Source organism: Cryptomeria japonica, chromosome 11 (genome assembly GCF_030272615.1).
Source record: "Cryptomeria japonica chromosome 11, Sugi_1.0, whole genome shotgun sequence".
In the NCBI taxonomy this organism is placed as follows: domain Eukaryota; kingdom Viridiplantae; phylum Streptophyta; class Pinopsida; order Cupressales; family Cupressaceae; genus Cryptomeria; species Cryptomeria japonica.
In genome coordinates, this window is record NC_081415.1 from 643949278 (window position 1) to 643976266 (window position 26989).

At 35.7% G+C, this 26989-nt stretch overlaps 1 protein-coding gene across 4 annotated transcripts; it reads right to left on the bottom strand.

The window, feature by feature from the left end:
* Positions 1-1421: 1421 nt before the first annotated feature.
* On the bottom strand, positions 1422-26673 carry LOC131039943 (beta-1,6-galactosyltransferase GALT31A). Of its 4 annotated transcripts, XM_057972793.2 has the most exons (13): positions 26419-26670; positions 25888-26267; positions 12792-12894; positions 12628-12707; positions 12298-12509; positions 12146-12209; positions 11776-11848; positions 11509-11629; positions 11294-11381; positions 11013-11138; positions 10764-10873; positions 1888-2078; positions 1422-1661 (listed from the first exon to the last, which is right to left on the bottom strand). In XM_057972793.2, the coding sequence occupies exons 2-12, from the start codon at positions 26007-26009 to the stop codon at positions 1930-1932; spliced, it is 1248 nt and encodes a 415-aa protein (XP_057828776.2). In that variant the 5' UTR covers positions 26010-26267; positions 26419-26670; the 3' UTR covers positions 1422-1661; positions 1888-1929. The 4 variants fall into 4 exon arrangements, with proteins under 4 accessions (XP_057828776.2, XP_057828775.2, XP_057828777.2 ...); XM_057972792.2 differs by having other exon boundaries at positions 1422-2078; XM_057972794.2 differs by having other exon boundaries at positions 1422-2078; positions 12628-12692; positions 26419-26667.
* Positions 26674-26989: the final 316 nt, after the last annotated feature.

Here is a 26989-nt window from a genome sequence, read left to right on the forward strand (position 1 = left end):
TAATTCTAATCCACAAAGTGATTATTGGAAGTTATCAAAAAGAATTTCAAGATGTTTGAAAGGGGCAACAATTAGCAGGTACACATGTAGATTGAATGGATTTTTGCCAGTCAATAAGTGGCTGCTCATATGTTTTGTTGGAGCAATAATAAAGTGGCTCAAGAAGCAAACAACAGTTCTTCACAAAATTTGACTACACTGTACCCTCCAGGGCAGCATAGAACTTGATATGTCAGAGAAAATTGCTCAAGGGCATTGGTATGGACAGGAAGATCCAGCCATTTTTATGGCATATCCAAAGTTACACTTGTACAAGAATCCAATAGCTCATTCAAAAGAATCCAATAGCTCATTCAAGGACAAAACAGCTTTCCAGTATCACTTTATTCAAAGAGAGTTTGAGAATAGAGATCAGGGTGAATTATACGCTCACTTTAAAGTCTAATATCAAAAACATAAACAGAAGAGAATATTTTATCTCTAAAAATTTGCCAGGATCAACAAAACTTTAGAATGAAGGTATTATGATGAAGAAAAGACTGAAGGCCTTGAGGTTCTAGTTATCATTCCAAGAACTCCTCTATGCAAAAAAAATTTGCTTTGGCTAATTTTCCCTTTCAATACGATCCTAAGTATGCTTTCTATGGGGCTGAATCAAAGTGGGCTAAAGGCAAGAAGACAACAGCTGCTTGCCAATTTGAAGTGGTCAAATCAAGGATCTACTGCTGCAAAAATCTTGAACATCAATTTAGCTACTGTCAGTCAGCTTCTTAAATTGCAGAAGGAATTGGTCTACATGCATGTAGCAACTCCTAACAACGAATAGCACACTCATTCCAGTTAAGAGGCAGAACAAAGTGCATCAAGTGTAAGCAAACCACAGAACCAATGGAAGGGAGTTTGAGGACCTTACATATTAGATTTAGGTTTGAAAATGATTTAAGGTGTGCATATTCTGCCAGCAGCAAAAACATAAGCATTTTGCAACACCATTAAATGTCTGGTGTACTTAACTTCCATGACAAAAAGGGCAATTCTGTGTCTCAATATGGCATTCCCCATTTCCTTTGTTTAGAGGAACTTTCATCCATTCTATTTGTGGGTAATGTGTCACAATATTTCTGCATATTGTAACTCACTTTTATTTGTACCTTATAAATAGCATCACTCTTAACACTTTCATATCCTTCAATTCAATTGTCCTTCAAGGCCATATAACTCGGTAATATTATATGATTCCAATTTATTTTCTTATTATTTTTCAATCTTAGAAACAGCAGTAAAAACCCAATGTTTTAAAAAAGCCTGTACCTTAAGACATAAATTTCCAAGAGCTAATATAGTTGAAAGGACCGATAATGATCATAAATAAAAAGAAAAAAGCATGATTGATTAAATAATCAGAAAAGTTTAAGCCAATGGAAACTCAATGTATAATGTCATTCATTTGACCTCATTTTAAAAGCATTCAGAAGCCAATACATCCTCCGAGTTCTTATATCTGTACTCTTTTGACTTTACACCAAGTTGTGACTAGAGCTCAGCACCTCATACAGCTCCTCTGCCAAGCATGCTCAAACAAGGCAAAACTATAAAATTCATTCATTTCCCTCTGAAAATGCACCAAAGATGCATTTCTGTGTAGTAAGTGGGGCTTGAAACTGCTTGACAAAATAACATCAAAATTAGTGTACATAGTTGAGCTGTATCTGGCGAGAACAAGGCAATGAGACAAGGAGGCAAGGTCTTCTCAAAGTTTGTGAAACTATGGGAAAAATGCTTCAAAGAATTACAAATAATCAGAGATTTGGATAAATACATCCCTCTAATGATACCAAATCTAACTTCTATTTTGACAAAATCATTTATGAATTGAGCTTGTGATACCAAATAAATTACAGTAAAGCTGATAGAAACATCTGGAATATTTTAGAAAACTGCACTCCAGACTGCTCCATCCCCTTCACCACAACGTTGATGCACATCTTTCATCCTTTCAACCGATTTACAGATGCCACTACAACTCCAATCAAAGGATGCCACACAAGCATTTCCAGCTTGAGCCTTCCATTCACAATCTGGAACATTGCAAAGATGTCATAAAAATTTCATGAGTAACTTCAAAATTCAACTAAACAACTAAATCAAAGAAATTTTTTCTCAACAAACATATCATATTAATAGTTAAAATTCCAAATGAACAAGTAGAAAATGCTCATTTCTCACCATATAGTCTACCATAGTGGGTAAATTATGATTTTTATTGTAGAAAGCTATATTAATATTTACTAAATATCATATACATGGAATTTCAAGTCTGAAATGTAAAGAGAAAAATATACTGTTACATAGATATTGGGAAAATGCAATCAAAAACTTCAATGAAAAACTACCCTCGGGTGCCAAAACAATGGAAGAATTATTAGAACTCCTTATACCTGGTCTATCAGTGGGAAGCCAAGTACCGTGTCCCCTTTTTGATAAATCACATAAAATTATTTTAAATGTGCTATTCATTTTGAGCCAGATATTTCCCTATAGTTATTATAAAGTTATAAATAACTGACCCAGATATTATATCAGAAAATGTTAATGCAGCTTGGAAAGGGATTTTATAGGCACAGGAGACGAAACATTAAAATTTTGTTGAAAGGGCCTCGTAAAAGTTGCCATTTGGGTTTTAGTTTCTGAATGCTTTACCAAATCCTGTTCAAGCAAACTACCATAAAGTAGTTGATCAATAGGAAGATTGCCGGACATTCTTTTCAGGAAAGCAGTTCTAGGTCACTGTAGAAGCTGCACAACTATATGCTATTGTAGCAGACATAGTTTTAATGGAAAATTAAGGATGCCATAATCTAAAAATAAATCTTTCTTTCAAGAAACAATAAAAAAGTTTTATATAGACAGTTTCTTGTTGGCACAACTGAATATTTGGTGCAATAAAAATACCTATTAGATTGATGATAATGGGTGGAAACCAGAAATCATAGATGATCAAATTGCAGGACTTTTAGCATCCTTTTGATAGAATACAAAAATTTATAATCAAAACGAGGTGTCAAAAACTTGTCCATCTGTCAATGTAAACATATTTTGCTCCCATATTAAATATTGTGTCTTACTGTGTTTACACTCTGACGAAGCATTCTCATTAATGAGCATGCTTGTTCAGAATATTTCAGTGTTCCACGGAAATGTGTTTCCGCCCTCTAGGCCCAAGTCCCATCCCCAAAACTCATCCTCGAAACTTTTTCCCTTTGTCCCCCCGTCCCCAAAGCCCGTCCCCCCATCTCCCCATCCCCAACAGCCGTTGAACAATGGAATATTTTACATGACTCTCCTAAGCACAATACTAACTGAAGAGTTTCGTAAAAAATTTAATATAGACCCAGCAACACAAGATGATGCAAATTACATTATGGCTCAGGGGTTGACCTACAACAGGTAATAATAGACATTCAGCAATGGTATTTATGGGATATATCTTAAGTTGAAAAGTATGCATCTTAACAACTCTTGCTATAATAAACATCAGATTTTCACATTCCACTATTTTAGTTGTAAAGCTTTTGGGATTAAAAATAAATTAAATATGTCCAATTTTTGCATTAATGTTTCAGATCACACTCTGATCCATTAGTATGATGAGAAACAAATGATAAGAGGATTGCGAGATTAGTTCAATACATAGTGCTTGCAATGCAATGGGGAAGTGAGGTAGGAAGGAAAGAAAGAAATAAACAATATTTATATCAGATGACCAAAAGTAGGTTCTATGGGAAGAGATTCCTAGAATTAAAACAATAAAGTACATATGTCATTCATTTGATTTAAAGGTTCTAGCAAGCAAACCCTAGAACTAAAACAAGAAAAGTACATATGACAAAATAAAGCACCATGCCACTAACAAATAGTAACACAGATAGAAATGAATGAGTCTGAGCCATTATCGGGCACTCACTGGATAGCAATCAATGTCAGAAGGCCACACCAGGATATACTAGGAGGGATAAAAGCACTTCCTCTAAAAACTCCCCTAACATCCACAGCTAGTGTAGCTCTTGTATTAGAAAAGAAGCTTGTGATGTGAATCTTCCCCTTTGGTTTGGGGGTGGCTAGTGAGTAGTAGATCCACGTCGTCAAAATGAGGCTAAGTGATGCTGATGAGAATGAGGAGAGCTATGATGCCAATGGAGAGCAGATTGGGGAATCTACGTAGTAATGGTATGCTAAGAGACACACCACCTAACTGGTCTATCAATTCTGATATTTGAAGTACTGATATCCAAAGGCATTTTGTTGTTGGAGAGAATAACACACAACTTATCATCATCGATCAGGAGAAGAAGATAATAATCTGCCAGCAGTTCGAACCCTTAGGAAAAGGGATAAATTCGGGATACTTAAGGCTATAATAAATAACGAGATCTGAGTCTAACATATTAATATTTCTATACATTATGCTAATCCATAGTTATGTTAGTTTTATATATAAATTCATGATGTATTTCTGTTGTATGTCCAAAACATAAATATAATCTACCAGTCTGTCACAAAGGAGTTGGGGAAGAGGTCTGCATTTAAGGGAGGACTGCTAAGGGCACCCTGTTGCAGTGAAAAGTGGAGAGAAAAGCTAAGAGGGCACAACTACTGCACTGTGAGAGAGAGAACCGCTAAGGGCACCCTAGTGCAAGACCTTTCCCAACACCTGCGTTGAGGAGCTATGGTTAAACATTTAGACATCCTCAGCCATAGAAGATTGGAGGGGGACTGCATGGAGGGAGAACAGCTGTCCTAGGGCTACCATGCCTCCCTTTGCCGATTCTTCTATGTCTGAGTTTTACACATAAAGTTGACTAGCTGAATGTAAAATTCCTTGCTCTAATCATAGATTCATATCATAAAGTGTGACTACAATATTACTCAAATGATTGCAGGTTGCATGATCAGAATTAATTCATCTCTCATGTAAAGAAGTGTACCCCTAACTGTATTATATGCTTTATTTCAATTGTTTTTATGAAATTAGGGCAAAATATAGAATGGTCCAGCTAGGGGACATTACATGTATGTATCAATTAAACTCTGCCTTCCTATTTAATTCTGCATACTTTATTTTTTCATTTTCCTGATATTCTGAGTTATGTTGATGGTTCTCCTTATTTATTCCATCCAGGGTTTATCTATTTCTTCATTTCCATCTTTTTCCCTCTTTGTATTATTTTTGTACTTTTGTACTTAAAATGCCTATCATATGAGGTTGCACCGCTCAAATGCAGAGGAAAATCACCTGTCGCATGGTGATTTCTCCTACAGGTACATGCCACTGCCCATTGGGTGAGCCAGAATAAAAATCACAAGAACTGCAGTGGCCAGTTTACTTGTTAACACACTCACATTTATATATATGATTTTTATATGGACAAATACAAACCAAACCCAAACACCAAATTTTCTTTTAGTCTGATTCCATCAATTGAACCCACGAACTTGAACCCAAACAAGTAACTTAGGCAAACTCAGGTTTTCATATTCATTCAATAACAAATCCCAAGTATGAAGGTGAATTTTGTATAAGTTTATAAACACTAAAAGTGTTGAGAACAAAATAGAATGGCAAATAATACACTATGCAGACTACATCTCATCATAGAATATTCAAAGTGATAATATTTTGTTTCCACAAAGTGTAAAAAGAATTCTTACTTAGCTGGGCGATAATGAGATTGTTCTCATCCAAGATATTCACAAATATGCTACCTTTTTATAAGTATGTGTTTTTGTGTGATAATCATTATCACAAACTTATATTTGCTTATATTAAATCATAATAACAGCCATGTAATTTAGACATCCCCAGAAGTGAAACTCACTTCAAGGATATAAACATGAACATTGAAGTCTTTGTTGATGGGATCAATTGTAATCTCTTCCTTTTCATGGATGGTCAAGAAGCACATTGGCATAAAGGAAGAAGCCACGAAGCCTTGACCACCTGCAGTATGGATGGGAAAAGCAGCTACTCTCATGCATTTGACTGACCAATTGACTAAGTTATGCTCCATGGGATTTTGATTTAAAGTTAAATTATGTTTAGTCTTATGTGTTGAATCCAAGGGCTAGATGGTATTGGATCTGATTCTCATCAAAGGATATTCCAAGTCTAGTTGTGAAGCTCACTTCAAGGATGTGGCATGACTATTTGAAATGCAACAAACTGAAATACTTGCAAAACTAAAATATAAACTGATTTACAGACTGTGATACACTTAGAAGAAATATTGGCACATCATAACAACAAACTAAATCTCAGATTATTAAATCAAATCAGTAAACAATAGCTTCAGATTATTCGACCTTAGAATATAATCAGATTTCTCTCATTTCACGATACCATGCTTTTACAGGCTCTTTCTTACAAATGAATAACTGGAACTTATTACATAGGAAGTAGGTCACCTGTATGGTTCCTTTGTTGAGCTTATGTTGATCTCACGTCTCCCTCTTCTGCATTCTGATTGGATCTGTCTGCGTAGCAAATAGAGCCCGATATCGTTCCTGCAAAGATTTTGATGTCTCTAGACTTGCTGCAATCTGAGACATGCAGCAAGTCTATGTTTGCTACTGCGCACTGGGTGATTCCCTTCTCATAGCTGACGTCTATTCTGAAACTCTCTATGCAAACCTGGAACTCACTATCACTCCTAGCACCAATGGTGGAAGGTAATGAACAATGCAAATATGTAGGTGAGGGTATCGTCCCACCTAAGATTCATTCCCTGAGGTTGTCGACCCAGTGAACTGTTGTGGCAACAGGCAATTTAACTCCAAATCATGCTGCTTTCCTTACCATAGTGACCCCCTATTTAGACATTTATTTCCAAGATTAGCTTATGGAATAGTCTGCCCTAATCTACACAAGGCAACCGCCATACAGGGAGTCGGCCCATAAAGCCATTATAGAAAAATTAATTAATACTACCATGCAAGTCCACAAAGGTAAATTATGGAATAATTCCATTTATTCCTAATTTCGATTTACCATATATTTAGAACTTTCTTTATTTATCAAAAAACATACTAGCAAATAAGAGACGGCTGGCCCACTCTAACCCAGGTCATTTCACTATTGGAAGCTTTGATGATGAGATTGAGAATGATGTCATCCCTTTCATGCATGGACAGACAATGTATTGGTGAAAGGCCATGAAATCTTATACATGTGCATTACTAATGAAGCAAGCAGCTATTTTTCTTGGCATGTATTGAATGATGAATTAATTAGGGTATGCCATAGTTTGCTCTTGCAGACTCGGACTTGGAGAGTATTTGGCAAGCCCAAAATTTTTTACTATAGAAAAACTGGTAAAAAAGGCAGCAAAGACTTGCCAAAAAACCAGGGTTTATTTAAGGGGCAAATACAGGGTTTTAAACTTTTATAGAAAAAATCCTTGTGAACGCATTTTAACCTGCCCCAACACATTTTAACTCGCATTTTAACCTGCACCAATGTGTTTTAGCCGAAAATGGCACATTTCAATCTTGCGTCATGATTTTTTACCTCGGAATCGCATGAAACCTAACGAGTTATCATCTTAAATCTGGCAAATTCTCCTCTGCAAAGACTCACAAGTTAGACTTGAGAGTGTTCGCCCAACTGGAAAGATCCACAAGTAATCATAGGGTTTTTAATCCATGGGTTATGCATTCTAGACTTTAAAGCTTAATTATGTTTTGTCTTGTCTGTTGACATGGAAAACCAGATAGCATTGGACTTGATTGTCATGAAAGGATATTAAAACTCCATAGAATCTTAAACCATTACAATCAAAAGGGAGGTACTGATTGATTGGAGATCTTTGAAGTGTATACTGAGAAGACATTGATCATCTTGCTGCAGGTTCAATCACCAGTTGGGAGATCATGTATGAGAAGTTTTTCTTGCATTTTGAGCTTGTTGAGCATGATCATTGTTTTGTTCAAATGTCAAATAAAAATAAACATAGCAACAAGCCCATAACAATTCAATTATGTTGTTGACCAAAGCTATCTCTAGAAATTCCTAAGTTGTTTTATAAATGCACTTCCATCAAAGATTGCCTTTAAGACCAAATCCAAAGAGATTAATGAGGTAGGAGAAGCTTAGGAGAGCAATTAATAACAAGGATGACATGACTACTACTGACAAACTCAAGAAGACTCCAGACCCATAATTCCAAGTTTTTATGATCCTTTCTTGATAAAATTTGCGAGTTGTATGACAAACATGAAGAGACCACTTCAACAAAATGTCCCCATTCAACAATACCAAGGGCATCCTCAAGGAAATAACAGAAATGACATTCAAATTACCTCCACCTACAAGGCTTGTTGTGGAGGCATCACTTCAGGACAACTTAAATATTTTTTGTTCTTTCTACAAGACAAGAGATTAAGGCACTATAAATTGTTCAGAGATGATTCCCATGACACAGCTCATGTCTCCTCAATAAAATCATCAAAGGTTTTCATGTAACCTTCAACATCTTCAAGATGAGCTCAATAGCAACTCTATGACGAGACATTTTCAATATGGACACTTTTGTGCTAAATAGAAAATACATTCGATGACTATACATGTTCATGTAGTCAAAGAGCTAAGAAAGAACAAGTGGTTGAAATGAAGTGAGATCTTTAAGAAAATCCATGGAAATATTTACCATGGGTGTCTTGTTTCAAAGAACCCATCTGTCTTGTTTCAAAGAACCCATCTTTGTCCCTCCATTAACAAATGATGATTATGAGTTAGATTTTTTGTGTACTTTGTAGGCAATGCTCAATTTCCAAGATGAAGAAGAACAACCTTCCAACTGCACAAGTATATCATCTATTTTATGAGGAAGGCAAGGTTTCAATGCATGTACTAAGCAAAATGATAATTAACTATTTCCACTGAACAAGAGGTCAACGACTGTATCATGGATGAAGAGGTATCAGATGAATTATTCTCTGCATTTGAAGGAAGAACAATATCTTCTTGAGAATGTTTCAGATCTAGTCACACATCATGTCAAAACTATGCATGGAGAATTCATAGCTAGATGATAGTGAGTGCTACACTGTAGACGGCCAAGTAATTAAAGTAAACACAATTGTATCGGCCAAGTGTTTATTTCCTTATGTTTTGTTAATCAGATTGTTACGCATTGTATTGGTAGTTCCCGATGGTTGTCGATTAGTAGTTACCAACGGTTGGTCATCTTGACCAACGTCAGCCTACTATAAATCGTATCCTTTGTTCAGAGTCGAGGACTCATGACCGACTGGTAGACTAGCATATAAAAATTGTAATCACTGCATATTATTGAATAATAAAAATGGGAATGACATATCTTTTGTATACAGTTGTAAATGCTTTTTTGTTCTGTACTTGTATTTCTGTTTATTTCTGTAACTGATAGAATTAGGCAGTAAACATACACTTATGCTGCAAAAACCATCATTCATGCTAAATTTGTTGTTGAGCATGTGTTAGTAATTTCATTAATTGAGGATATCTATCTAATTAGGTTGTGACTTTGCATGCAACCTAAGTATATTTAATCATAGAATCATGTGTAACCTTTGCGTTGTTATTCCTTTTAATCTTATTTCCATAGAATAGCCGGTCTATATTTTAGCTAGCTGGAAAGTATCTGGCTTTTAAGTCTACGGTCAATTTAATTTAGGTTAAGGTTAATTTAGGTTTCAAATATCTTCCCCTCCAAATTTGAAGAGAGGTTTTACCTTACACACAATTTCAGTTTTTATTGTCTTGCAAAAGACAAATTAAAATGCTAACACAAAGCAACATATTAGCATTTTAATCCTTAAATGTATGGGTATTCAATATCCTAAAATTAGATGTCATCAAGTTGCGTTGGATTAATAACCAATTCAGAATAGGATAAACTCAGAAGTAAAGCCTATCAAAGAGTGGCTTGCTTTGAAGGCAAGCTTCATTAACATTGTCAAAGGAGCTAATATACAAGAAAAATATGAAAACTATAAAGACAAAATAGCAAATGTGTTTAATTAAGGATATATTTAGTATTGTTACTTTAATATCTTTTGCATTAGGGGAAGGTACACAAAGGATGCCACAAGTAACAACAATAAAAACCTGATCAAGCTGATGCTTTGCCTAGCTATTGTGATAGTGATAACTTGCAGCCAACAAGGCATTAAGCCTTCAATAAAGGTCTTTCAGCAAAAACAAAGCATGAGGTTTATGACACTAAAAACAAGGTACAAATTTTCAGGAAGCATCATATGAAAAAAAAAAAAAATCATCTAAAATTGAAAGCTGGGTTTATTTTAATTTTCGAAAGGCATGTGGCAGGATCAATATGAATAGGCTTTGCACAAATTTAGTACAAGATTGAAGTTGTAAACCCTTCACATGCAGTAAAAAAAATGCTCAGCAGTCAAACTTGGATTGGAAAAAGGTAAAGTCCAGCTTGATGAACTCATAAGATCCAACATAAGTCGCATTTATTAATGTCTCACATTAATTCTTCATGACTTAAGAAAAAGATGACCCTTCATTATGATTGTGAAGGATAGTGGACACATGGATATGAATTAGCATGTTTTAGTCTAATAGATATGGAGGAGAAACTGATAAGGACTGACCATTGAGCTGTATTTTATACTATCAACTAAAGAAATACAAAAAGTTCAAAATGCAAGTGCATGACAGAATAATGCAATCAACACAAAGAGTTAGCCATAGAAATTACCTGGAGGAGTGCCACAGCAAAGGCTTCGATCATCAATATGCTCAACATCTAGACCAATAAACCATGATCCCAAAGAGACATCTTCATTGGCATATTTGTGCAGAATTGGACTGTGAAACATAGTTTCAAATAATCAACTTGGTTTTATCATGGATGCTTTCAGTGTGCATTTATTATAAATTTAAATCGTATACACACTGTCCAGTAACTGACAAAAACATCAAAAGTATATAATGTGCTTTAACTCACAGGTTGATGGATATATAGGTTGCCAAATCTTTGGAGATTACATATAATTGTCCAGTTGCATGTCTGAAATACTTATTTCCCTCCTCACCAAATTTCCAGTATTCAGGTTCACGGTATTTTGCACCTCTAAACCAACCAACAATAGACATCAGACATGAGAAAAAATGTCAGAAAACTAGGTCATCTACCCCAATAAATACTACGTGATCAACCTTATAGCAGCTGCCACTGCAAAGAAAAACACTATTATTTACAGTTCAAGCATGAAACGTAATGCTTACTTCTGTGCAAGAACAGGTCCTGACTTCATACAGCCAATATAAACACGTGGTTTGGAGCGGTGCCGTGCTAGAGTTGTCCCAAGAATACCTGATGCATACAAAATATCTGTCATCACTCAAGAATACTAGCATTATTTCATTTATTTGCACCAGTTAAATTAAGAGGGCTATGCACAAACTTGCAAATTAAACACCATCAGAGAGGTGAAACTGACCCAAATTAACATGTACATCATCATCAACTTTAATATAGAAATCAGCATCCCATTTTGATACTGCTGTTGCAAAATATATCTGTGTCTTGGCAGATAGCTCATGATAACCTTCAACATGGTTCTGCACAACCAAATACAGAAGCAAAACCAATAGCGAAGTCATGAGTATAAAAGCAAAGAGCCAATATATCCAAAATTCTAACATCAGTAAAAATACTACCAAGATAAGATTAAAATATCTGTCATTTTTCCAATATGGAGACGCACCAGCCTCATAAAGTCTCGATGTTGAGCATCCTCTGCATCAATGGCACGGTCTAAAATTCCCCCCGGTGTTGCACTGCACAATAGAAAAGCACAAACAAGTCATCTTAGTAACATATTGACAGCCATTCTTGTTACCCAATTATTAACTTGAAAAGAAGAAATTTCATTACTGATCCAACCAGAATAAAAGTGCCTGGAGAACTACTGGCATGAGACTAGAAAAGTCTCACAAATAGAATAGATTGGATAAAACAAATGTTATTATTTTCTTGCCCTCACATTAATATAAAGATTATAGTATAGTCCAAACTCCAAACTTCCACACACGTTAACAATGTTTGAGATACTTAAGATGTTAAGGATAAGACACCTGTGCCCAATCACAAATCTAATTACAATGCCTTTTTCTTGTTCAATCTGGCGAAGCTTTTCCCCTACAAAACCAACCAGAGAAACCAAAACATCAATTCAGAATTCAGAGTTTTTATTATACGTTTTAAGTCCAGAGCTCAGCTATTGCACCTTGAGGCATCCATGTTTCACGAACTGAGTCCCGTCGCTTGCGGCTACTGAACGCAGTATTAATTCCAATAACAATAAAAGCTTTTTGCCTTTCCTCTGATTTCTCACCAACTGGCTTGATAAACACTGGAGAGCCATTGAGGCTATTTGCTTGTGCAGCTCTAGCAGCTGCCAGCTCCATTTCTAATGTTGAGATTGTTTTATCAAGGGTCCTGCATAACCCACCACATTAGTCCATGGCCATTGGCAATATACTGATGCCCATGCAAAGCTATAGAAAGAATGAAAGGCTAAGCTGTCTAGAACTTCTGCTACACAAACAGTACTTACTTGATTGCATCATGAGTTTTTGATACTTGACTAAGTATATCCTTTGCCCGAACATTAGTTTCCTTCTGAAATAGAAAGCTCTTTCAATTGAAAGAGAATATTTTGCAATTTAAATGTTTACTCTAGTCTTAGATAGTACAATTCATTGAGAAATGATTACTTACACTTTTTTGCTCACAATCATTTAAAAGTTCAAGATGCTGTAGTTGGTGTTCTTTTCCAGCATAGGCCTCTGTTTCTTTTCTTGAATCAGGGAAAATCCACATCCTATAATTCCAACACCCAAAATTATCAACTAGTTTCTAAATTAGAATTCCTTATTTTTTATGTTGATTATCAACCATGTTTATAGATCATGAATCTAAAGAAATTAGAGGAAACTCCTACAAATTTATTGACTGGTCAAAGTAGATGCATTCAGAAAAGGTATATTAAAATAACATCACAGGACATTCAAAGTAACTACAGATTGTTTCCTGTGAAGTTCATCATGTGAAGTAAAAGTTCTTTATTTTCTAACTAAAAATAAATGAATACACTTATTCATATAAAGTTTAAACTAAAACTATTACCTTTATTTGCATACAACTTCAAATGAAAAATCATCAAGTTTTACCAAAATAAATCAGAAATTGATGAACACTTTCTAGCAAGGCAGAGGGTACAGTTCCTGTTTTTATATTGTCATGTATGACCAGCAAATATGTTGAAGAAAACAAAAAACTAGACACTATGCATTAGGCTATCTGATTGCATGCCTCACTTTTTAAAAATTCTACATTTGTAAAAATAGTCTGGCTTTCTTCAATTTTATCATATCAAATAAAATCCTCAATTTTTCAGGAAAATATACAAAACTGGCTTTACAGTCTTGAAAAATATTATCCTATGAATAAAAAATGGAATTACTCCATTTTCAAATGAACCGTGATGAATAATTGATCATCTAATATTTAGTTAGAATTCATGAGAAGCATGACAGGTTCCATTTAAGAGAATTGACATCTGTTACTGGGATTTAGTTTGAAATCATATTACACTACAACAACTTCTAAATGGGCCCATGCTTCAGAAATACCACCTCAAAAATTATGGGCAACAATGCAAGCAACGCCTTGAAAATTGTGAGAAACATCACACTGTTAATTAATATATTAAATTTCATGAGCCTGGAATTGTTATTTATATTAATACATATGCAATTGCATATATGTGCAAACATAAATATAGAATATGTACATATATATAACAGAAAAAATAATTACTAGAATAGCAGACATGAGGTTTCCACAGTCCATTGAAATTCAATGGCTTTTGGGAAGCAACTGTGTGAGCTTTTTGCTACTAATATTTTGGACCATACTCAGTTATTTGTCACCAGTATGAGGAACAAATGATGACCTAAATTACCAAAAATTAAAATTTTATATATTTTTTTCCTATGTTAACAGCCATGAGGGTCCGACATATCACACATTTAAGAAAACAGAAGATAGAAAACACAAAATCTGGCATTTATGAGATGGGAAAAAGCAGAAAACATATTTTCCTGTGAGATAAAGGAATTTCAAAAACACGTAGTATTTAGAATGAGCTTTCCTGAGGAATTCTAACTAGGGTAGCATTTGATGTCATACAGGCTGCAAATCATCTTCTGATTCAAATGCTAAAATAAATTGGACTGGCCAAGATTCAGCCATGGATTAGAAAAATATCTACCCATTAGAATATTCAAATCTCCTGAACATTCATACTCTGTTGAAGGCTCATGTAACCATTACAGTTTCTAGTTTCTACTCCTTGAAAATCCATAAAATTGCAATGTAAGAGCTAAGAGATATACTAATGAATAAATTGCTGTCGGGTAATTACGTCATGTTGTAATTAGAATGTTAAGTGTGTTAGGGGTCGGTGGTTACCTGATGGTTGCCGGCAGTTGGCACCGGGCAACCTGTACTGACACCTATATATATGTACTTGGGTCTCTATTTCAGGGTGTGGATATTGCTTAAAGAAAACTATGTTTTGAATGTACTTGCATTTTGGAATCAATGAATACAGACATATGAGTTCTTCTCACTTGCATCTTTGTGTACTGTTACATTTCCTATATCTCTGTACTGTTATGCACTGAATGCACACACACCCCACAGGGGCAAAACATAAATGTTTTTCGTGTTTTTCAACTTCTAATGAATAAGTAATTTTCCCATTTTTTTCATTACTTGAATCAGAATTTCAAATTCCTAATATTTCTCACTATACAGATGCTTAGGCCTACTTATTTAGCACCAAATCAGGGTGTGCAATTAGCAAGAGACGCATATTAAGCGTCACTGACTAAGAGATTCAACATTCCCCTCCAGTTTTGCAAAAATCACTATACACAATCACATCATGACAGTACATTAGCCATTCAAAGAACAGATGTACACATCAAAAAGGTGTTTTGCACGTGTATGTACAAAGTTCAGTGACAGTCCAGCATGTGTATAAGAATGATATAGACTCTAGAGAATATGAGATCTAACTTTTCATGTTTTCTATTATTTACCAAATATTCCTGGCTCAAGTTAATCTAGTATACACTTTCCCAATGTTATCTGTCTGTTCTATCTTACAATTTGCCAAGTTGGTGAAGATAAGTGTGCACTATCCAAAGAGAGTCTAAGATAACTGTGCCCCATCAAAACAGAATCTAACTTACTACAATATCCCTTGAAACAGAAAATATATTAGAAATCAAACTTTGAATTAAGTATGACAGATGTAAACTGTGTTTTTCAAACCTGAAAATGAGATATTTCCTAATTGATCCATAATCAAGGTGGGCATTCCACTCCTTGAACAATCAACACAAAACTTTAGAGCTCCACTTATAAGGACTGAAAAACTTCTTGTACTAGAAGAAAAACTTGCATATGCCAGTCCTAAAAGCCTTTAAATGAAGTTGTCCTAACAAAACAGCAACTCAAGAAAATCAGGAACAGTAAAAGAGTGGCGTCAAATGAAGTATAACACAAGGATTTGACCTGAAGAAACTCAATGTGGGTGAAAACCCAGAAAAGTGGGATCAAAATTCCCTCTGGTTACTATCTCCAAATGCTGATTTCAAAGTTTATTGCCACCTTGAGGCCTCCATGGGCATTTTACAACATGACTTTAAATCCAAAAACCTATAACAGAACAAAGTCACTATGCCCAGACATTCAACTGCACTAAAACTCATACAAGGCTCATAGACTTGGCTAAAATGCACAGTTACAATTGTATGACGTGAAAGGAAACCCTTCTACAAGTTACAAGAGGATTGTAAAGCCTAACTTACAGGAGAACTTCCATTTAGCTAGACATCCCCAAGGGCTTCAAGTAATGCCCACTTCTCTGGTATTGGATCAACTTGCAGTTTCTAAGTGGAGGCAACGGAACATGGTCAAACACATTGCCAGCAGGTCTGACAGATAAGGCTGCAGTCAAACCTGCCAGAATAGGCAATTTCAAGCTGTCAGGAAGTCTTCCTGAATGTCCAGATCCCCTGGCTGGCTTCCCTTAAACTGCTCACCTGTCATTTTCCCACGGTAGTGTTTTACCTTATTCCTCCCAAGATGAGACTTGTCTTCATGTCATAGACTAGGAATGAGTTAGAAAGTGACTGTAATGAGATTGCTGGTCCTCTAAACCAACATGACTATTCCGTTTCAATTACTAATGACCACAAAATGAGGAATGGAATGTATCAAAATATCCTTTTCCTATTCTATTAAGAGGGGAATGTCACATCTTAAATTTTCAAAACCAGTATAGTCATTTTTTCTCTAAGATGGTATCTTCCCTCTCTTATGTCTGTAAGACCATTCTTAGAACTATCTTATCATCCTTTTTGCAAGTATTGGGGGGATTCTATGTTTGCTAGTTCAGGTTTGGGTTCAGCAGTCTACCAAAAACAAATCCCAGGGTCTGTACGGCTGGGTTCAGCATATTATGTACATTGTATATAATTATATTTTGCATTAGAATGTACAAAAATAAATACAGAATTGGGAATATAGCTGATCATTGATAATTCATTTTGCATTGTCCAATCAAAAATGTTGAAGATAAATCAAAATGGTTTATATAATAGTATCATTATTTGAAAATGGCATCAACTCAGTAAATCAAAAAGCAACATTGCTGTGCGGATTCAGTAGTTCATCAATCTTTTTTCCCATGTTCAATATGGCTGGGATCAGCTGTACAATATATATATATTAACAATAAATATGTTAAAATTAGTAAATTTAAATAATTAATTTATATAAATTATTAAATATATCAACAATAAATTTAATACATAAGACAAATTAACAAAAAATAAATAATTGAAAAAGATATGGATCTTGAACAGGAGAAGAATGAGCTCGAGCAGGAGAAGGACAAGGAGAACCCGAGCAAGGATAAGGAGTTTGTTGGAGAAGGGTCAATTCTGGATAATCTCAAAAATCTCCCTGATGCTAGAATGGGCTTTGACAGGTGGACTTATGAAGGTATCAAGAACCTTGAAAAAAGTGGGAAGCACTAGGAAGAGGAGAGGAAGAAAGATGAAAGGGATCGGAAGCAAAGGATGAAGGATTTGGAGGAAAAAGCTAAGAAGATGGAAGCTCAGATTGAGAAGCTGGAGGAAAGAAAAAATGCAATGAAAAACCTGTTGGTTATGATCCCGGATATCTTGACTGCTGTTACAAAGAACTTAGAGGAAATCTCTAAGGTCCTTGAGGCATCCAGCATTCCTAAGTCAGTTGTGGACCTTGATATGGATGAAGATGCCATTGAGATTGGGACTGCGGAAAGTGCTCCTGGTGGAGCTGCAAAGAGAACGAGGGCGAGCATGAAGAAAGCTGTTGTGGCTTCTCCAAAGGAAATCCCTAAACTTAGGGATAATATTAAAGAATTGTATGGGATTAGCGGAAATTTGGCTAATGCCCTGAAAAACATCTAGTTGCTCATTTTCTCGATTTTGTCTATTTTTGCTGGTTGTTGCTGGTTCTGTGGGGTTTTTTGCTGGATTTTGATCGTTTCTCTGCTGGCTTCTTAGCTGTTTGTTCCATCTTGTCACTTAATGCTTTTATATCTTAAGGATCTTTTGTAAAGGGGTTTGGGGCCCCTTCAAAACCTGCTTTTACCTTAATCAAAAACAAAAAATAAATAATTTAGAAAACTAATTAATATATAAATTTTATGTATTACTCTTTAAAATATATATAATTTTACTTTTTTGTGATAAGAGTAGAGGAGATTCTATGGGGACCCCACCAAGAAAACAAAATATTTAATGAACTACAACATAAGCTTAACAAAGAAAAGCTAAACTCAAGCCCACACGGGTGGTGACAACAGCAAAAACAAAACGAGAAAGACTACCATCCACAAGCTGAACAACAACAGTACCTACTAACCAAAAACCAGCAGACCCAAAGCACAAAAGCCTCTAAGAAAGCTGACAGACACCCCATCTACTAACACTGCCACCAGCCCTGGAGCCCACATCCTCACTTTGCAGCCTAGCACGCCAACCATCACTAGCAACCACTACCTACTAAATCATCACCACCTTGCAGCCAACAAGATTACAGATAGCTTCAACTTGGACACCATGAATAATTTCAGACCTTCTCACAGCCCTATTCAGCATACCTTTGACCAAAGACAACAATGAGTAAGCACTAGACATCTCCATGTTAGGCCCGAGAATGTAATGCAAGAAAAGATTGATAGATGAATGAGACTTGGATAATCAAATCATTTTCAACAAAAGCTTCATTCATTCAATTGAAATGTACACATTTATCAATATGAAAATAACTTTTCAGTTCATCTATTAGATGACTGTTCAGCTTCTAGTGTAGTTAAGAAATATAAAATATAACACATTGTCCTACTACTCCTACGATTATGTACATTATTGTTAGATTCACCCCTTAATCCATAGGAATAGTGGTTGAACAACTACTTTTGTTGTGCATCGGGTAACTTGTTTCTGGCTCCTCTTTTGCTTGGTACTAAGTACCAATGCCTTGCAAAATTAAGATATGGACCTAGTATTCAGACTCGAATTTGTTTTCTCAAGCCAAATCAGCTTTCCCCGATGCTATATCCTGTTCTGAGAGAATACTGCACCTGTTTGCTATGAAAGTTTTTGCCACCATTTTCTTTTGAGTGATGAAATTTGCAAAAGAAACTGTTCAACTTCTATCTTTTATCACTTCTGTGAGTAAAAACTGGAGGACCTGCGCTAATGGTGCCCATGAGTAGTCCAAAAGTGTGCCTACTACACTGTATGACCTGAAGACTAAATAACCCAAGCTGTTTTTGCCCATGAGCAACCCAGAAGTATGTTGAAACATGCACTAAATGACCTAACTCTCTGTCAAGATGAAAATGTGAACCACTTGTCACCCACAATTTAAACACATAAAAAACTGCTCCTATGGCAAGAAAAACTGGGCTGAAATGAAGGCATATGATAATCTTGCTCAATGCATAATCATAATCATGAAGTGTGCAATCTTACATGTTTAGGTTTTGAGCTAAAAATTACTTGATAAGATGCTACAGCAATATTTTGCAACGACAAATCCTCAGTGGATAATTTGAGAAGTCTCCAAGTAACATGCTTGAAGAACTTGAAAACTTGATGTTTGTCCAACTATAATGCTCAAAGAACTTGAAATCTGAATTCTAATTTTCTCCCCTATAAGATGAGAGTGGAGAGCTACTACGAAGGCCATCCTGGAAAGAGAACATGAACTTGTATAGAGATGCACAACTCAATGACACCCTCTCAGGTTTTCATCACAGTCTCCATTAAGTTGCCCATTTGTGTTTTCAATTTAATGGGAAGAGTTTGGAGGCCATCCCTTTAGGTTTTCAACTTACAACTGAAGTGCAAAATGATGACCAAGAAGAAGCAATATCCATGACCTCAAAAAAATTGTACTGAGCTCCATATCTAGCAGTCTCAGTGTGCTTATCATCAATATCCCAATGGCAAATCATAGATACAAAAAATCACTGCTCTTATCAACACCAAAGAGAGTAAGAGCATAATTATCCTCTTTGGGAATTGAATGCAACTCTATATCTCAATAGTACAAGTATCAATATTAGGACCTACAATCCTTAGCTCACCATCAATTAGATTGACAGTAGCATCTGCCTCAGACGTAGACAAGCTCAATGGACTTTCATACCATTGGGCAAAAATATCTGTAATGTTGAGTTTATTATCAACTATATCGACAACAACATCCACATTAAGAATAAATGAGCCATTATCTAAAGACCAAAATAGTGGATTGGGCTCTCCTATAGGATTCCAACGAAATGCAAGTCTCAAATTGCCATCTGGAATGATCTCCAAAATGCATATGCCTCACTAATTTTGTAGGAAAATCCCTAACATAACATTGCTTTGTCAAATGTGTGAGGTGGCCACATGATAGACAAGGATGTAAACAAATTTGCATGGACATGGATACGGATACAGTATCAGATACAGATACAGCCATTTTTTAAGACCCCTAATATGGATACGGCTGGATACGACATTCATATAAAACACATACACATATTTAACGCAATTTCTAAGTTATTAGAGGAGATTTTTGTTACTTCAGAAGCAATATAGGCACATAATTGCTACATAAATAATTATAAGTTGATTTAACAATTTACAATATGCAAAAATAGTAGAGTTGCATTGGAAGATAACCCAATAAATGGGTCACTAAAATAGAAAACCATTTCATTTGTCTTTCTCATTTGGTGTAGGTTTTGTTTATACCAATTTTTGTTTTAAATGAATGAATGACATTTTTTTAAATTAAATTTAGGAATAACTGCGTCAATTTTTTAAAAAATCAAATCACACAGTATCCGGCATGGTTGGAAAATCAAGGTTTTTTTGGGCACGCATGGGTACAGTATTGGATACATATCCGAGCCATATCAGATACGCATCCATTTTGGATATCGGATACGCGCGCCCAAGAAGGGACAAAGGATTTTCCGGCTACTCTAATGTAAATCAAAACAACATGAGAGGTATGTCCTCTACGTCCATAATAACAAAATGTTTGAACTTGATGAGTTTTAGTACAAGTCGATTCTAAATGACATGACAACTTGTTCATTTCACATGGTTGACCAACAAATGAAGACTCAACTTGACTGTTGTTCTCAATACCTCCAAATACAAATTTGATATGTTTGGAATATTCTGGTATATAAAATTGTACAACACTTGTATACCCTAGACCAATAGGATGTTTGTTTGGTTTTATTGTCTCCTAGACACACACAATAGGTGGCGATTCACAACAAGTATTGTATCCATGATAGGTTTTGACAACACACTTTTAGACCAAACATTGTTCAATGGCACGTGAGGGGTCTCAACACTTTTTGAAGAATGAACGTGAACATTTTTCTTCTTTGTAACACATTTTTGTGACAAGACTAAACATTCTTCTTCAAGGACTTTTTCTCTTTAACAGTCTTCTGAATTGAATAGCTTAAAAGAGGAAAATCGTATTGACAATATCTTTCTTCCCTATGAGGCACTGGGTGTCTGCTCTTGTAGCTGATCTTGCGACCTATTGATTTCTTGTTATAAGTTATAACATCTTGTATTGGTTGCAAAATTGCATGAATCGAAACTTATATTGATGTCAACATTCTGATATTATCTCTGTTTTTGTTGTTGGCATTAATTTGCAAAGATAGCTTGCCATTGGTGTATAACGTGGACATGATTACAGAGATTAAACACTTCCATAAAAACTATTCAATCATATGATTGGAGGTGATTGCAAAGGTAACAAGGGTAGGACCATCATATGCACCACCCGGGGAGACAGAATTGAGGACCAAAAATTTTGATAAGAACTATTCCAAGATAAATGTGTTAATGGGGAAAATGGATGTTGGGTGGCAAGTGGATGAAATGTACTCATGTATGGATGGATGGACATTAAGTCTCATCCAATCATTAATATCACAGTTACATGTTCAGAGGGCCCATATTTTCTTAAGGCAGTTGGTTGTTCAGGGCATTGCAAGGATGTCGATTTTCAATTTCCTGTCCTCAAAGATGCTATTGAGGAGGTTGGGCCACAAAATGTGGTCCAAGTAGTGATAGATGCAACCGATGTGTGCAAAGTTGCAGAGAAGTTAACTGAGGCAGCTTATAGACATATTTGGTGGACTCCTTGTGTGCATTCCATGAATAATGCACTCAAGGAAATAGGAAAGATTGATTGTATCAAAGCAATGGTCAATGATGCTAGAGATGTGTAGATATTTATTTGCAACCGCCACACTTCACATGCACTCTTCAATGCCTTCTCTAAGAAGAAATTCTTATAACCTGTCAATACTAGATATGCATAATGCTAGAGTTGCAAAAGGCATCGCAACTAATGGTTATGATAGTAGAAAAGAATTGATGCTTGAGTCCAAGAAAGACCAAGGGAAGAGGGTGAAGGATGTGGTGAAGAATGATGTTTTTTGGGGTGATGCAAAATATGGTCTCCACATTATTCCATTCTTCCAAGTGATTAGATATGGGAATGCCAATGCACCTAGCCTTGGAGAGATGTGTGAATGCATTGATTCTAAGCTAGACCAAATGAAGGCTGCAATCATTCATTGGAGATGGGAGAAGTTCAACATTCCCTTGCACATGGCTGCCTATGCATTGAACCCCAAGCGGTAAACACAAAGGCCTGGTAGAATTACACCTATACCCAAGGCACAGAAAAAGTGCAAATGGAATTCAACTACTCAAGATCTAATTGGAAAATGTGCAAAAACTAAAAAATGCTGAATTATTTTTGTAAAAGAGGTTGTGCTCAAGTGGTTAAGCCATTGGATTCTCACTATGGAGATCCAAGTTCAAATCCCCAAAGCAACATCTTAGTGGCAGAGCATCCAGTGCAGGCTTGCTTCGCTGTTCTGGATCAGTTTGATCCAGATGGGCTCCTTTTTCAGAAATATGATCATTTTATTTATCTTTTTCTCCATTTTTGTTTCATGTTTTCTGGGAAATAGTTTTACAAAGCTTAACTACACCAAAAGAATTGTTATACAAAACAGTCCAGGGCCAAAATCAGGATCAGAACCCAGCCTGGACCAGACTGGGTTCATCCAAGTTTCCTGCTGACTCCAGCAAAAGAGAATAGTAATATATTAAAACAAACAAAATGCGAGGATTAAGTAGAATGTGATTGGGCAATATTTTCTACAGTTGAAGTCTATTATCATCCAGCCTAGTCTTGGAGTGAAAGGAACCTAATTAAACACAATAACAAGGATTGAGTGAAGAGCTTTGGACAATTCATTGTACAGGTAGTTTATAAAATTATAAGCAACTAATTTTCTTTACCAATGCAGTGCCAATTCTCCCATTGGTGACTTAAGGCCTGATTTGGCATCCATGCCTTCTAAGAAAAGTATCTTTATTTTATGCATCATCTGAAAAAAAAAATTGGAGTACGATACCTTTCTTTTTCAATTTTGGATGTCTTTCATTATTTTTCCAAGTAGTGTGGATATTTCTAGAATTTCAAGTTTCAGTATTAAAACATAAAAACTTCTTTGTCATCCACAAGAGCTTGGGCAAAACAAAAAAGGCTCCAGATTTTAATACAGTTTTTTGTCCAGTTTCAGTTTCCCAATTATCAAGGGGCTGTGTCAGTTTACCCCCAAGAAAATATTTTAACTGCTAAAGTCAATCTTCAATAGTCCTGATATTTTCTTAAATCTTTGATTGTCAGCTGCCAAGTGACTCCATCAAGGCAAATGCAAAAATATTCTCCGGACAAGGCCACAATCTGTAGTTACAATATGAAGCAGGCTTTTATTATCAATTAGTTCAAACTTTCAAGATATAATTTCAAGAAATGATGACAGCAAATGGTGCCAGAGACGGCCGATGGCAAGGAATGAAAAGTATAATAGGGTTTCCAAACATTCTAGAATTCAGGAGGTGATGCTGCACACAATCACAGTAGTCAATATGTACCACTGAATAATGAAGACATATGAAATGTTTTCTGGCCGCTATAGAGAAAACTAGTTTATCGTCATTAGGCTCTTCCCTTTACCTATTATGTGCAATATAAAAAGATACAATAGAAGGAATTGGTGGATGTACATATAGATGAGAGTCCACTTTTCATTAATTGATTTATTCCTATCATTCCTCACAGCCTGTGGTTTCACTAAAGGATTACCCAAAATAGCATTCTAAATTTGTAGTTACCACAATTTGGCTGTCATTTGGTTGATTGTTGTCAATCCTTATAAACAATTCACCCCTTGGCAACTATGTTTAAAGTTACAGCATGTTTCCATCATGTATGAAATTACAAATGGGAGGAACAAATTTCCTGGGTGCCATAACTTCTCAAAGAAAATCTGAGGAAGGCCATCAAAAGCTTAATCAGAGTCCAATGCAACATTTCACAGAATAAGTGCCTTGGGAACGAAAGTCATGGGATAGTCTGCACCATGTATTCCTCCCAAAAGAAGCATATCAGAGAATCATCTTTTTGGCCTGTTACAGTTCATAAGATATTCTGAGACAAATCAAGAAGGTAGCTTATGCACAAGATCTTTATGCCCAATCCTACATACATCACACTTTCCATTTCGGAGGTTACCAGGCAGTTGCAAACTGAATAAACATATATGACCAGTCAACAGAAGTTGGTTCTTGAAATCCAGGGCATATTATAGGTACAGAAGAGTTGCTTATGGAGCAAGATGTCAACTAAACACCTTGAGAACAGAGAGTGAATAAACACAAAGACACTGCAATATTCAAGTCATTGAAATTCAAAGCCTCCCCCGGCAGTTAACAAAAGCAGTTCATATGTTCCTTTGATAAGTGCTTTAAAATTAGCATAGCGTTAAACCCAGATCCAATGTGTTCCAATAGCCTGCTACTGACCATGTTTGCAAACCCGTGGATATGACCCTTGTTGGGCCCTTAAGAAAAATTATTTCTGAGCTGTTGATGATTACAGGTTTTATTTTTTTTATCATTTCAGTGTTCTATTATTAATGTACTAACTATCAAAACACTGCCCTAAACCATCATGTTCTCAAGAATGTGGGGATGCCTATCAGCACAAGTCATAAAACTAGTATAGAATGACTGCATTAATGCAATCAATATGTGTATTACAGAGAAGCACTGGGATTTTGATTCTGAAATAGAATGATTTACCCAGATCTGATGGTCCCTTTAGCTACATTACATCCAGACTTGATGATCTAGGTATCTAGAAAATTTTATTTGTTAAACATTTTTCTTTGGAGGTTTCATTTTGTCTTCATATTTTCTTCTGGGTTGAAATGAAAAATGCAAGGAAGAAGCAAGGGAAAGCAAGTTACGGCTGCAATGATTAGAACAAAAGCCAAGAGAGGATTGCATGCTTGCTGCCAATGAAAGGGACAAGGCAGAGCTCTGCAATGTGAAAACAAAGAGTCTAACGATATTCCAATGTTAATCTTTCTCTTATTCATTCATCTCTGCATGTATTCTGTGATGACTTCTCCTGTATTTCTAAGGATTAACGTACAATGGATTGTATAGGAATCATGGCGGCAATCTCTGCACTTTCCATTATTTGTTTTGGTAGAGACACTGACGATTGAGAACGGATTGCAACCAACTAAAGACGGGACATCTGACCCAAGGACTGTACGATATAAAAGTCGGAGACTTTACTCCATAAATGTAGTAACAGAATGGCGCCCATGTAGCAGTGCAGTTTTTGGGTCAGATATCCTGCTCCCGACTGATTAGGTCAAGATCTGGGTCACCCCCATGTTGATTTAATCCGATCATCACGCAAAAAGAGCATCTGAACCATATACACCCACAATCATGCATCATCTAGAGACGTCTCAGGCAAGATAATTGCCTGTGGAACTGTTTGATTGGCCAAAAAGGGTAACTGAATTCCCTCATGCATTATTATCGCCTCAGATATTGTCAATGCCTGTGGGACACTTCGTTAGCCAACTAGGGCAAGATGAAAGTACATTCAACTAAATGAAATCTTTTTTAAGGATAAAAACATATTTTTCTGGTTTTTAAAAATAATTGTACATATGCCCTATGTCAAACTGATTGCTTCCTATTACATGCCAAAAGAAAACAACTTTATTCTGTTTTATGACACTTAAGGCTAATACGTTATTGGATCTCACCTATTTGTGATGAACATTCCAAAGCAGAAACTTCCAATGCAGAGAAGGACCAGCCATTTGGGGGAAGCCCCTCCTCCTCCAATTCCTCCTTTTGGATGACGCCCTCCCCACATCATCCCCATTTATTATCAACAGATCAACCCAATTTCAACAACTCTGTAACTATTCACTCAGGATCTCTGCAAGTTTTTCACCGCAAATCAGCCATGAAAGCATGAAGCTGAAAGAATTTGAATGACGGAATTTTCCAAAATTGGATCTGTCAGTCCACTCTCCTTATTGACGCCCAGATGGAAATCAATAATGCATTTCCAAATTTCTTCTCTATTGACCGCAACCAATGATAAAAATGACTCTGGGGCTTTCTCCCCGTCCCGTCACTGCATATATAAAACAGACAGATAATTAAACCAGGGGATAATAACTTTAGGATATTTACATAGAATGTTTGTCTTCTGTTGTGTTTTTTTCATTGATTTTAAGACACATCACTGTTAAAACAGTCATTTATTTAGTACTATAACAGCATACCTGGTTTTCAAAAAATACCCATCCAAATAATAATCATACTATTCATGTGAATTATGGCTTAGATCTGAGCAATTGATTTAAGTGGGTAGACTTCTTTCCAGGAAATAATAACCCAAAAAAGCGATTCAGACCATGAAATTTATCATTTCGAGGGGGAAAAGTGATACTAGAGCATGAAATAATTCTTTTTGTTTCTTAAAACAGCTCTTTTTTAGGTTCAATATTCTTTCAAGGTTTCACCAACGGGTGAAAAGATGGAAACATATCAAACGTGTGATACGCATCATTAATGTTTTCGTTTTGGTTTGCTTACGTATTCTGCAAATTGTATTTTATTGGTAGCCCACCTACTCCTTAAAGCAACAAGCAAAGGAAATCGAAAAAAACACACTAGAAATTAAGTGATTTGAAAGTAATTTGGTTGGTTTTTCTTAATCACTCATTTTTAATACTAATTTCAAATTAAGCATGTGATTATCGTATCAGTTACAATTTGGAGATATATAAATCACTATAATTTTAGAAAAGATATAATTTTGGAAAAATAATATTGTTTGTTGATGATAACTAA

Coding starts and splice junctions, on each gene's coding strand:
- LOC131039943 (XM_057972793.2), bottom strand. CDS start 26,009: ATGGGGATGATGTGGGGAGGGCGTCATCCAAAAGGAGGAATTGGAGGA. Junction 12,708..12,791: donor ATGATTGTGAGCAAAAAAGT/GTAAGTAATCAT, acceptor TTCAATTGAAAG/AGCTTTCTATTTCAGAAGGA. Junction 12,210..12,297: donor TGAAACATGGATGCCTCAAG/GTGCAATAGCTG, acceptor TTGGTTTTGTAG/GGGAAAAGCTTCGCCAGATT.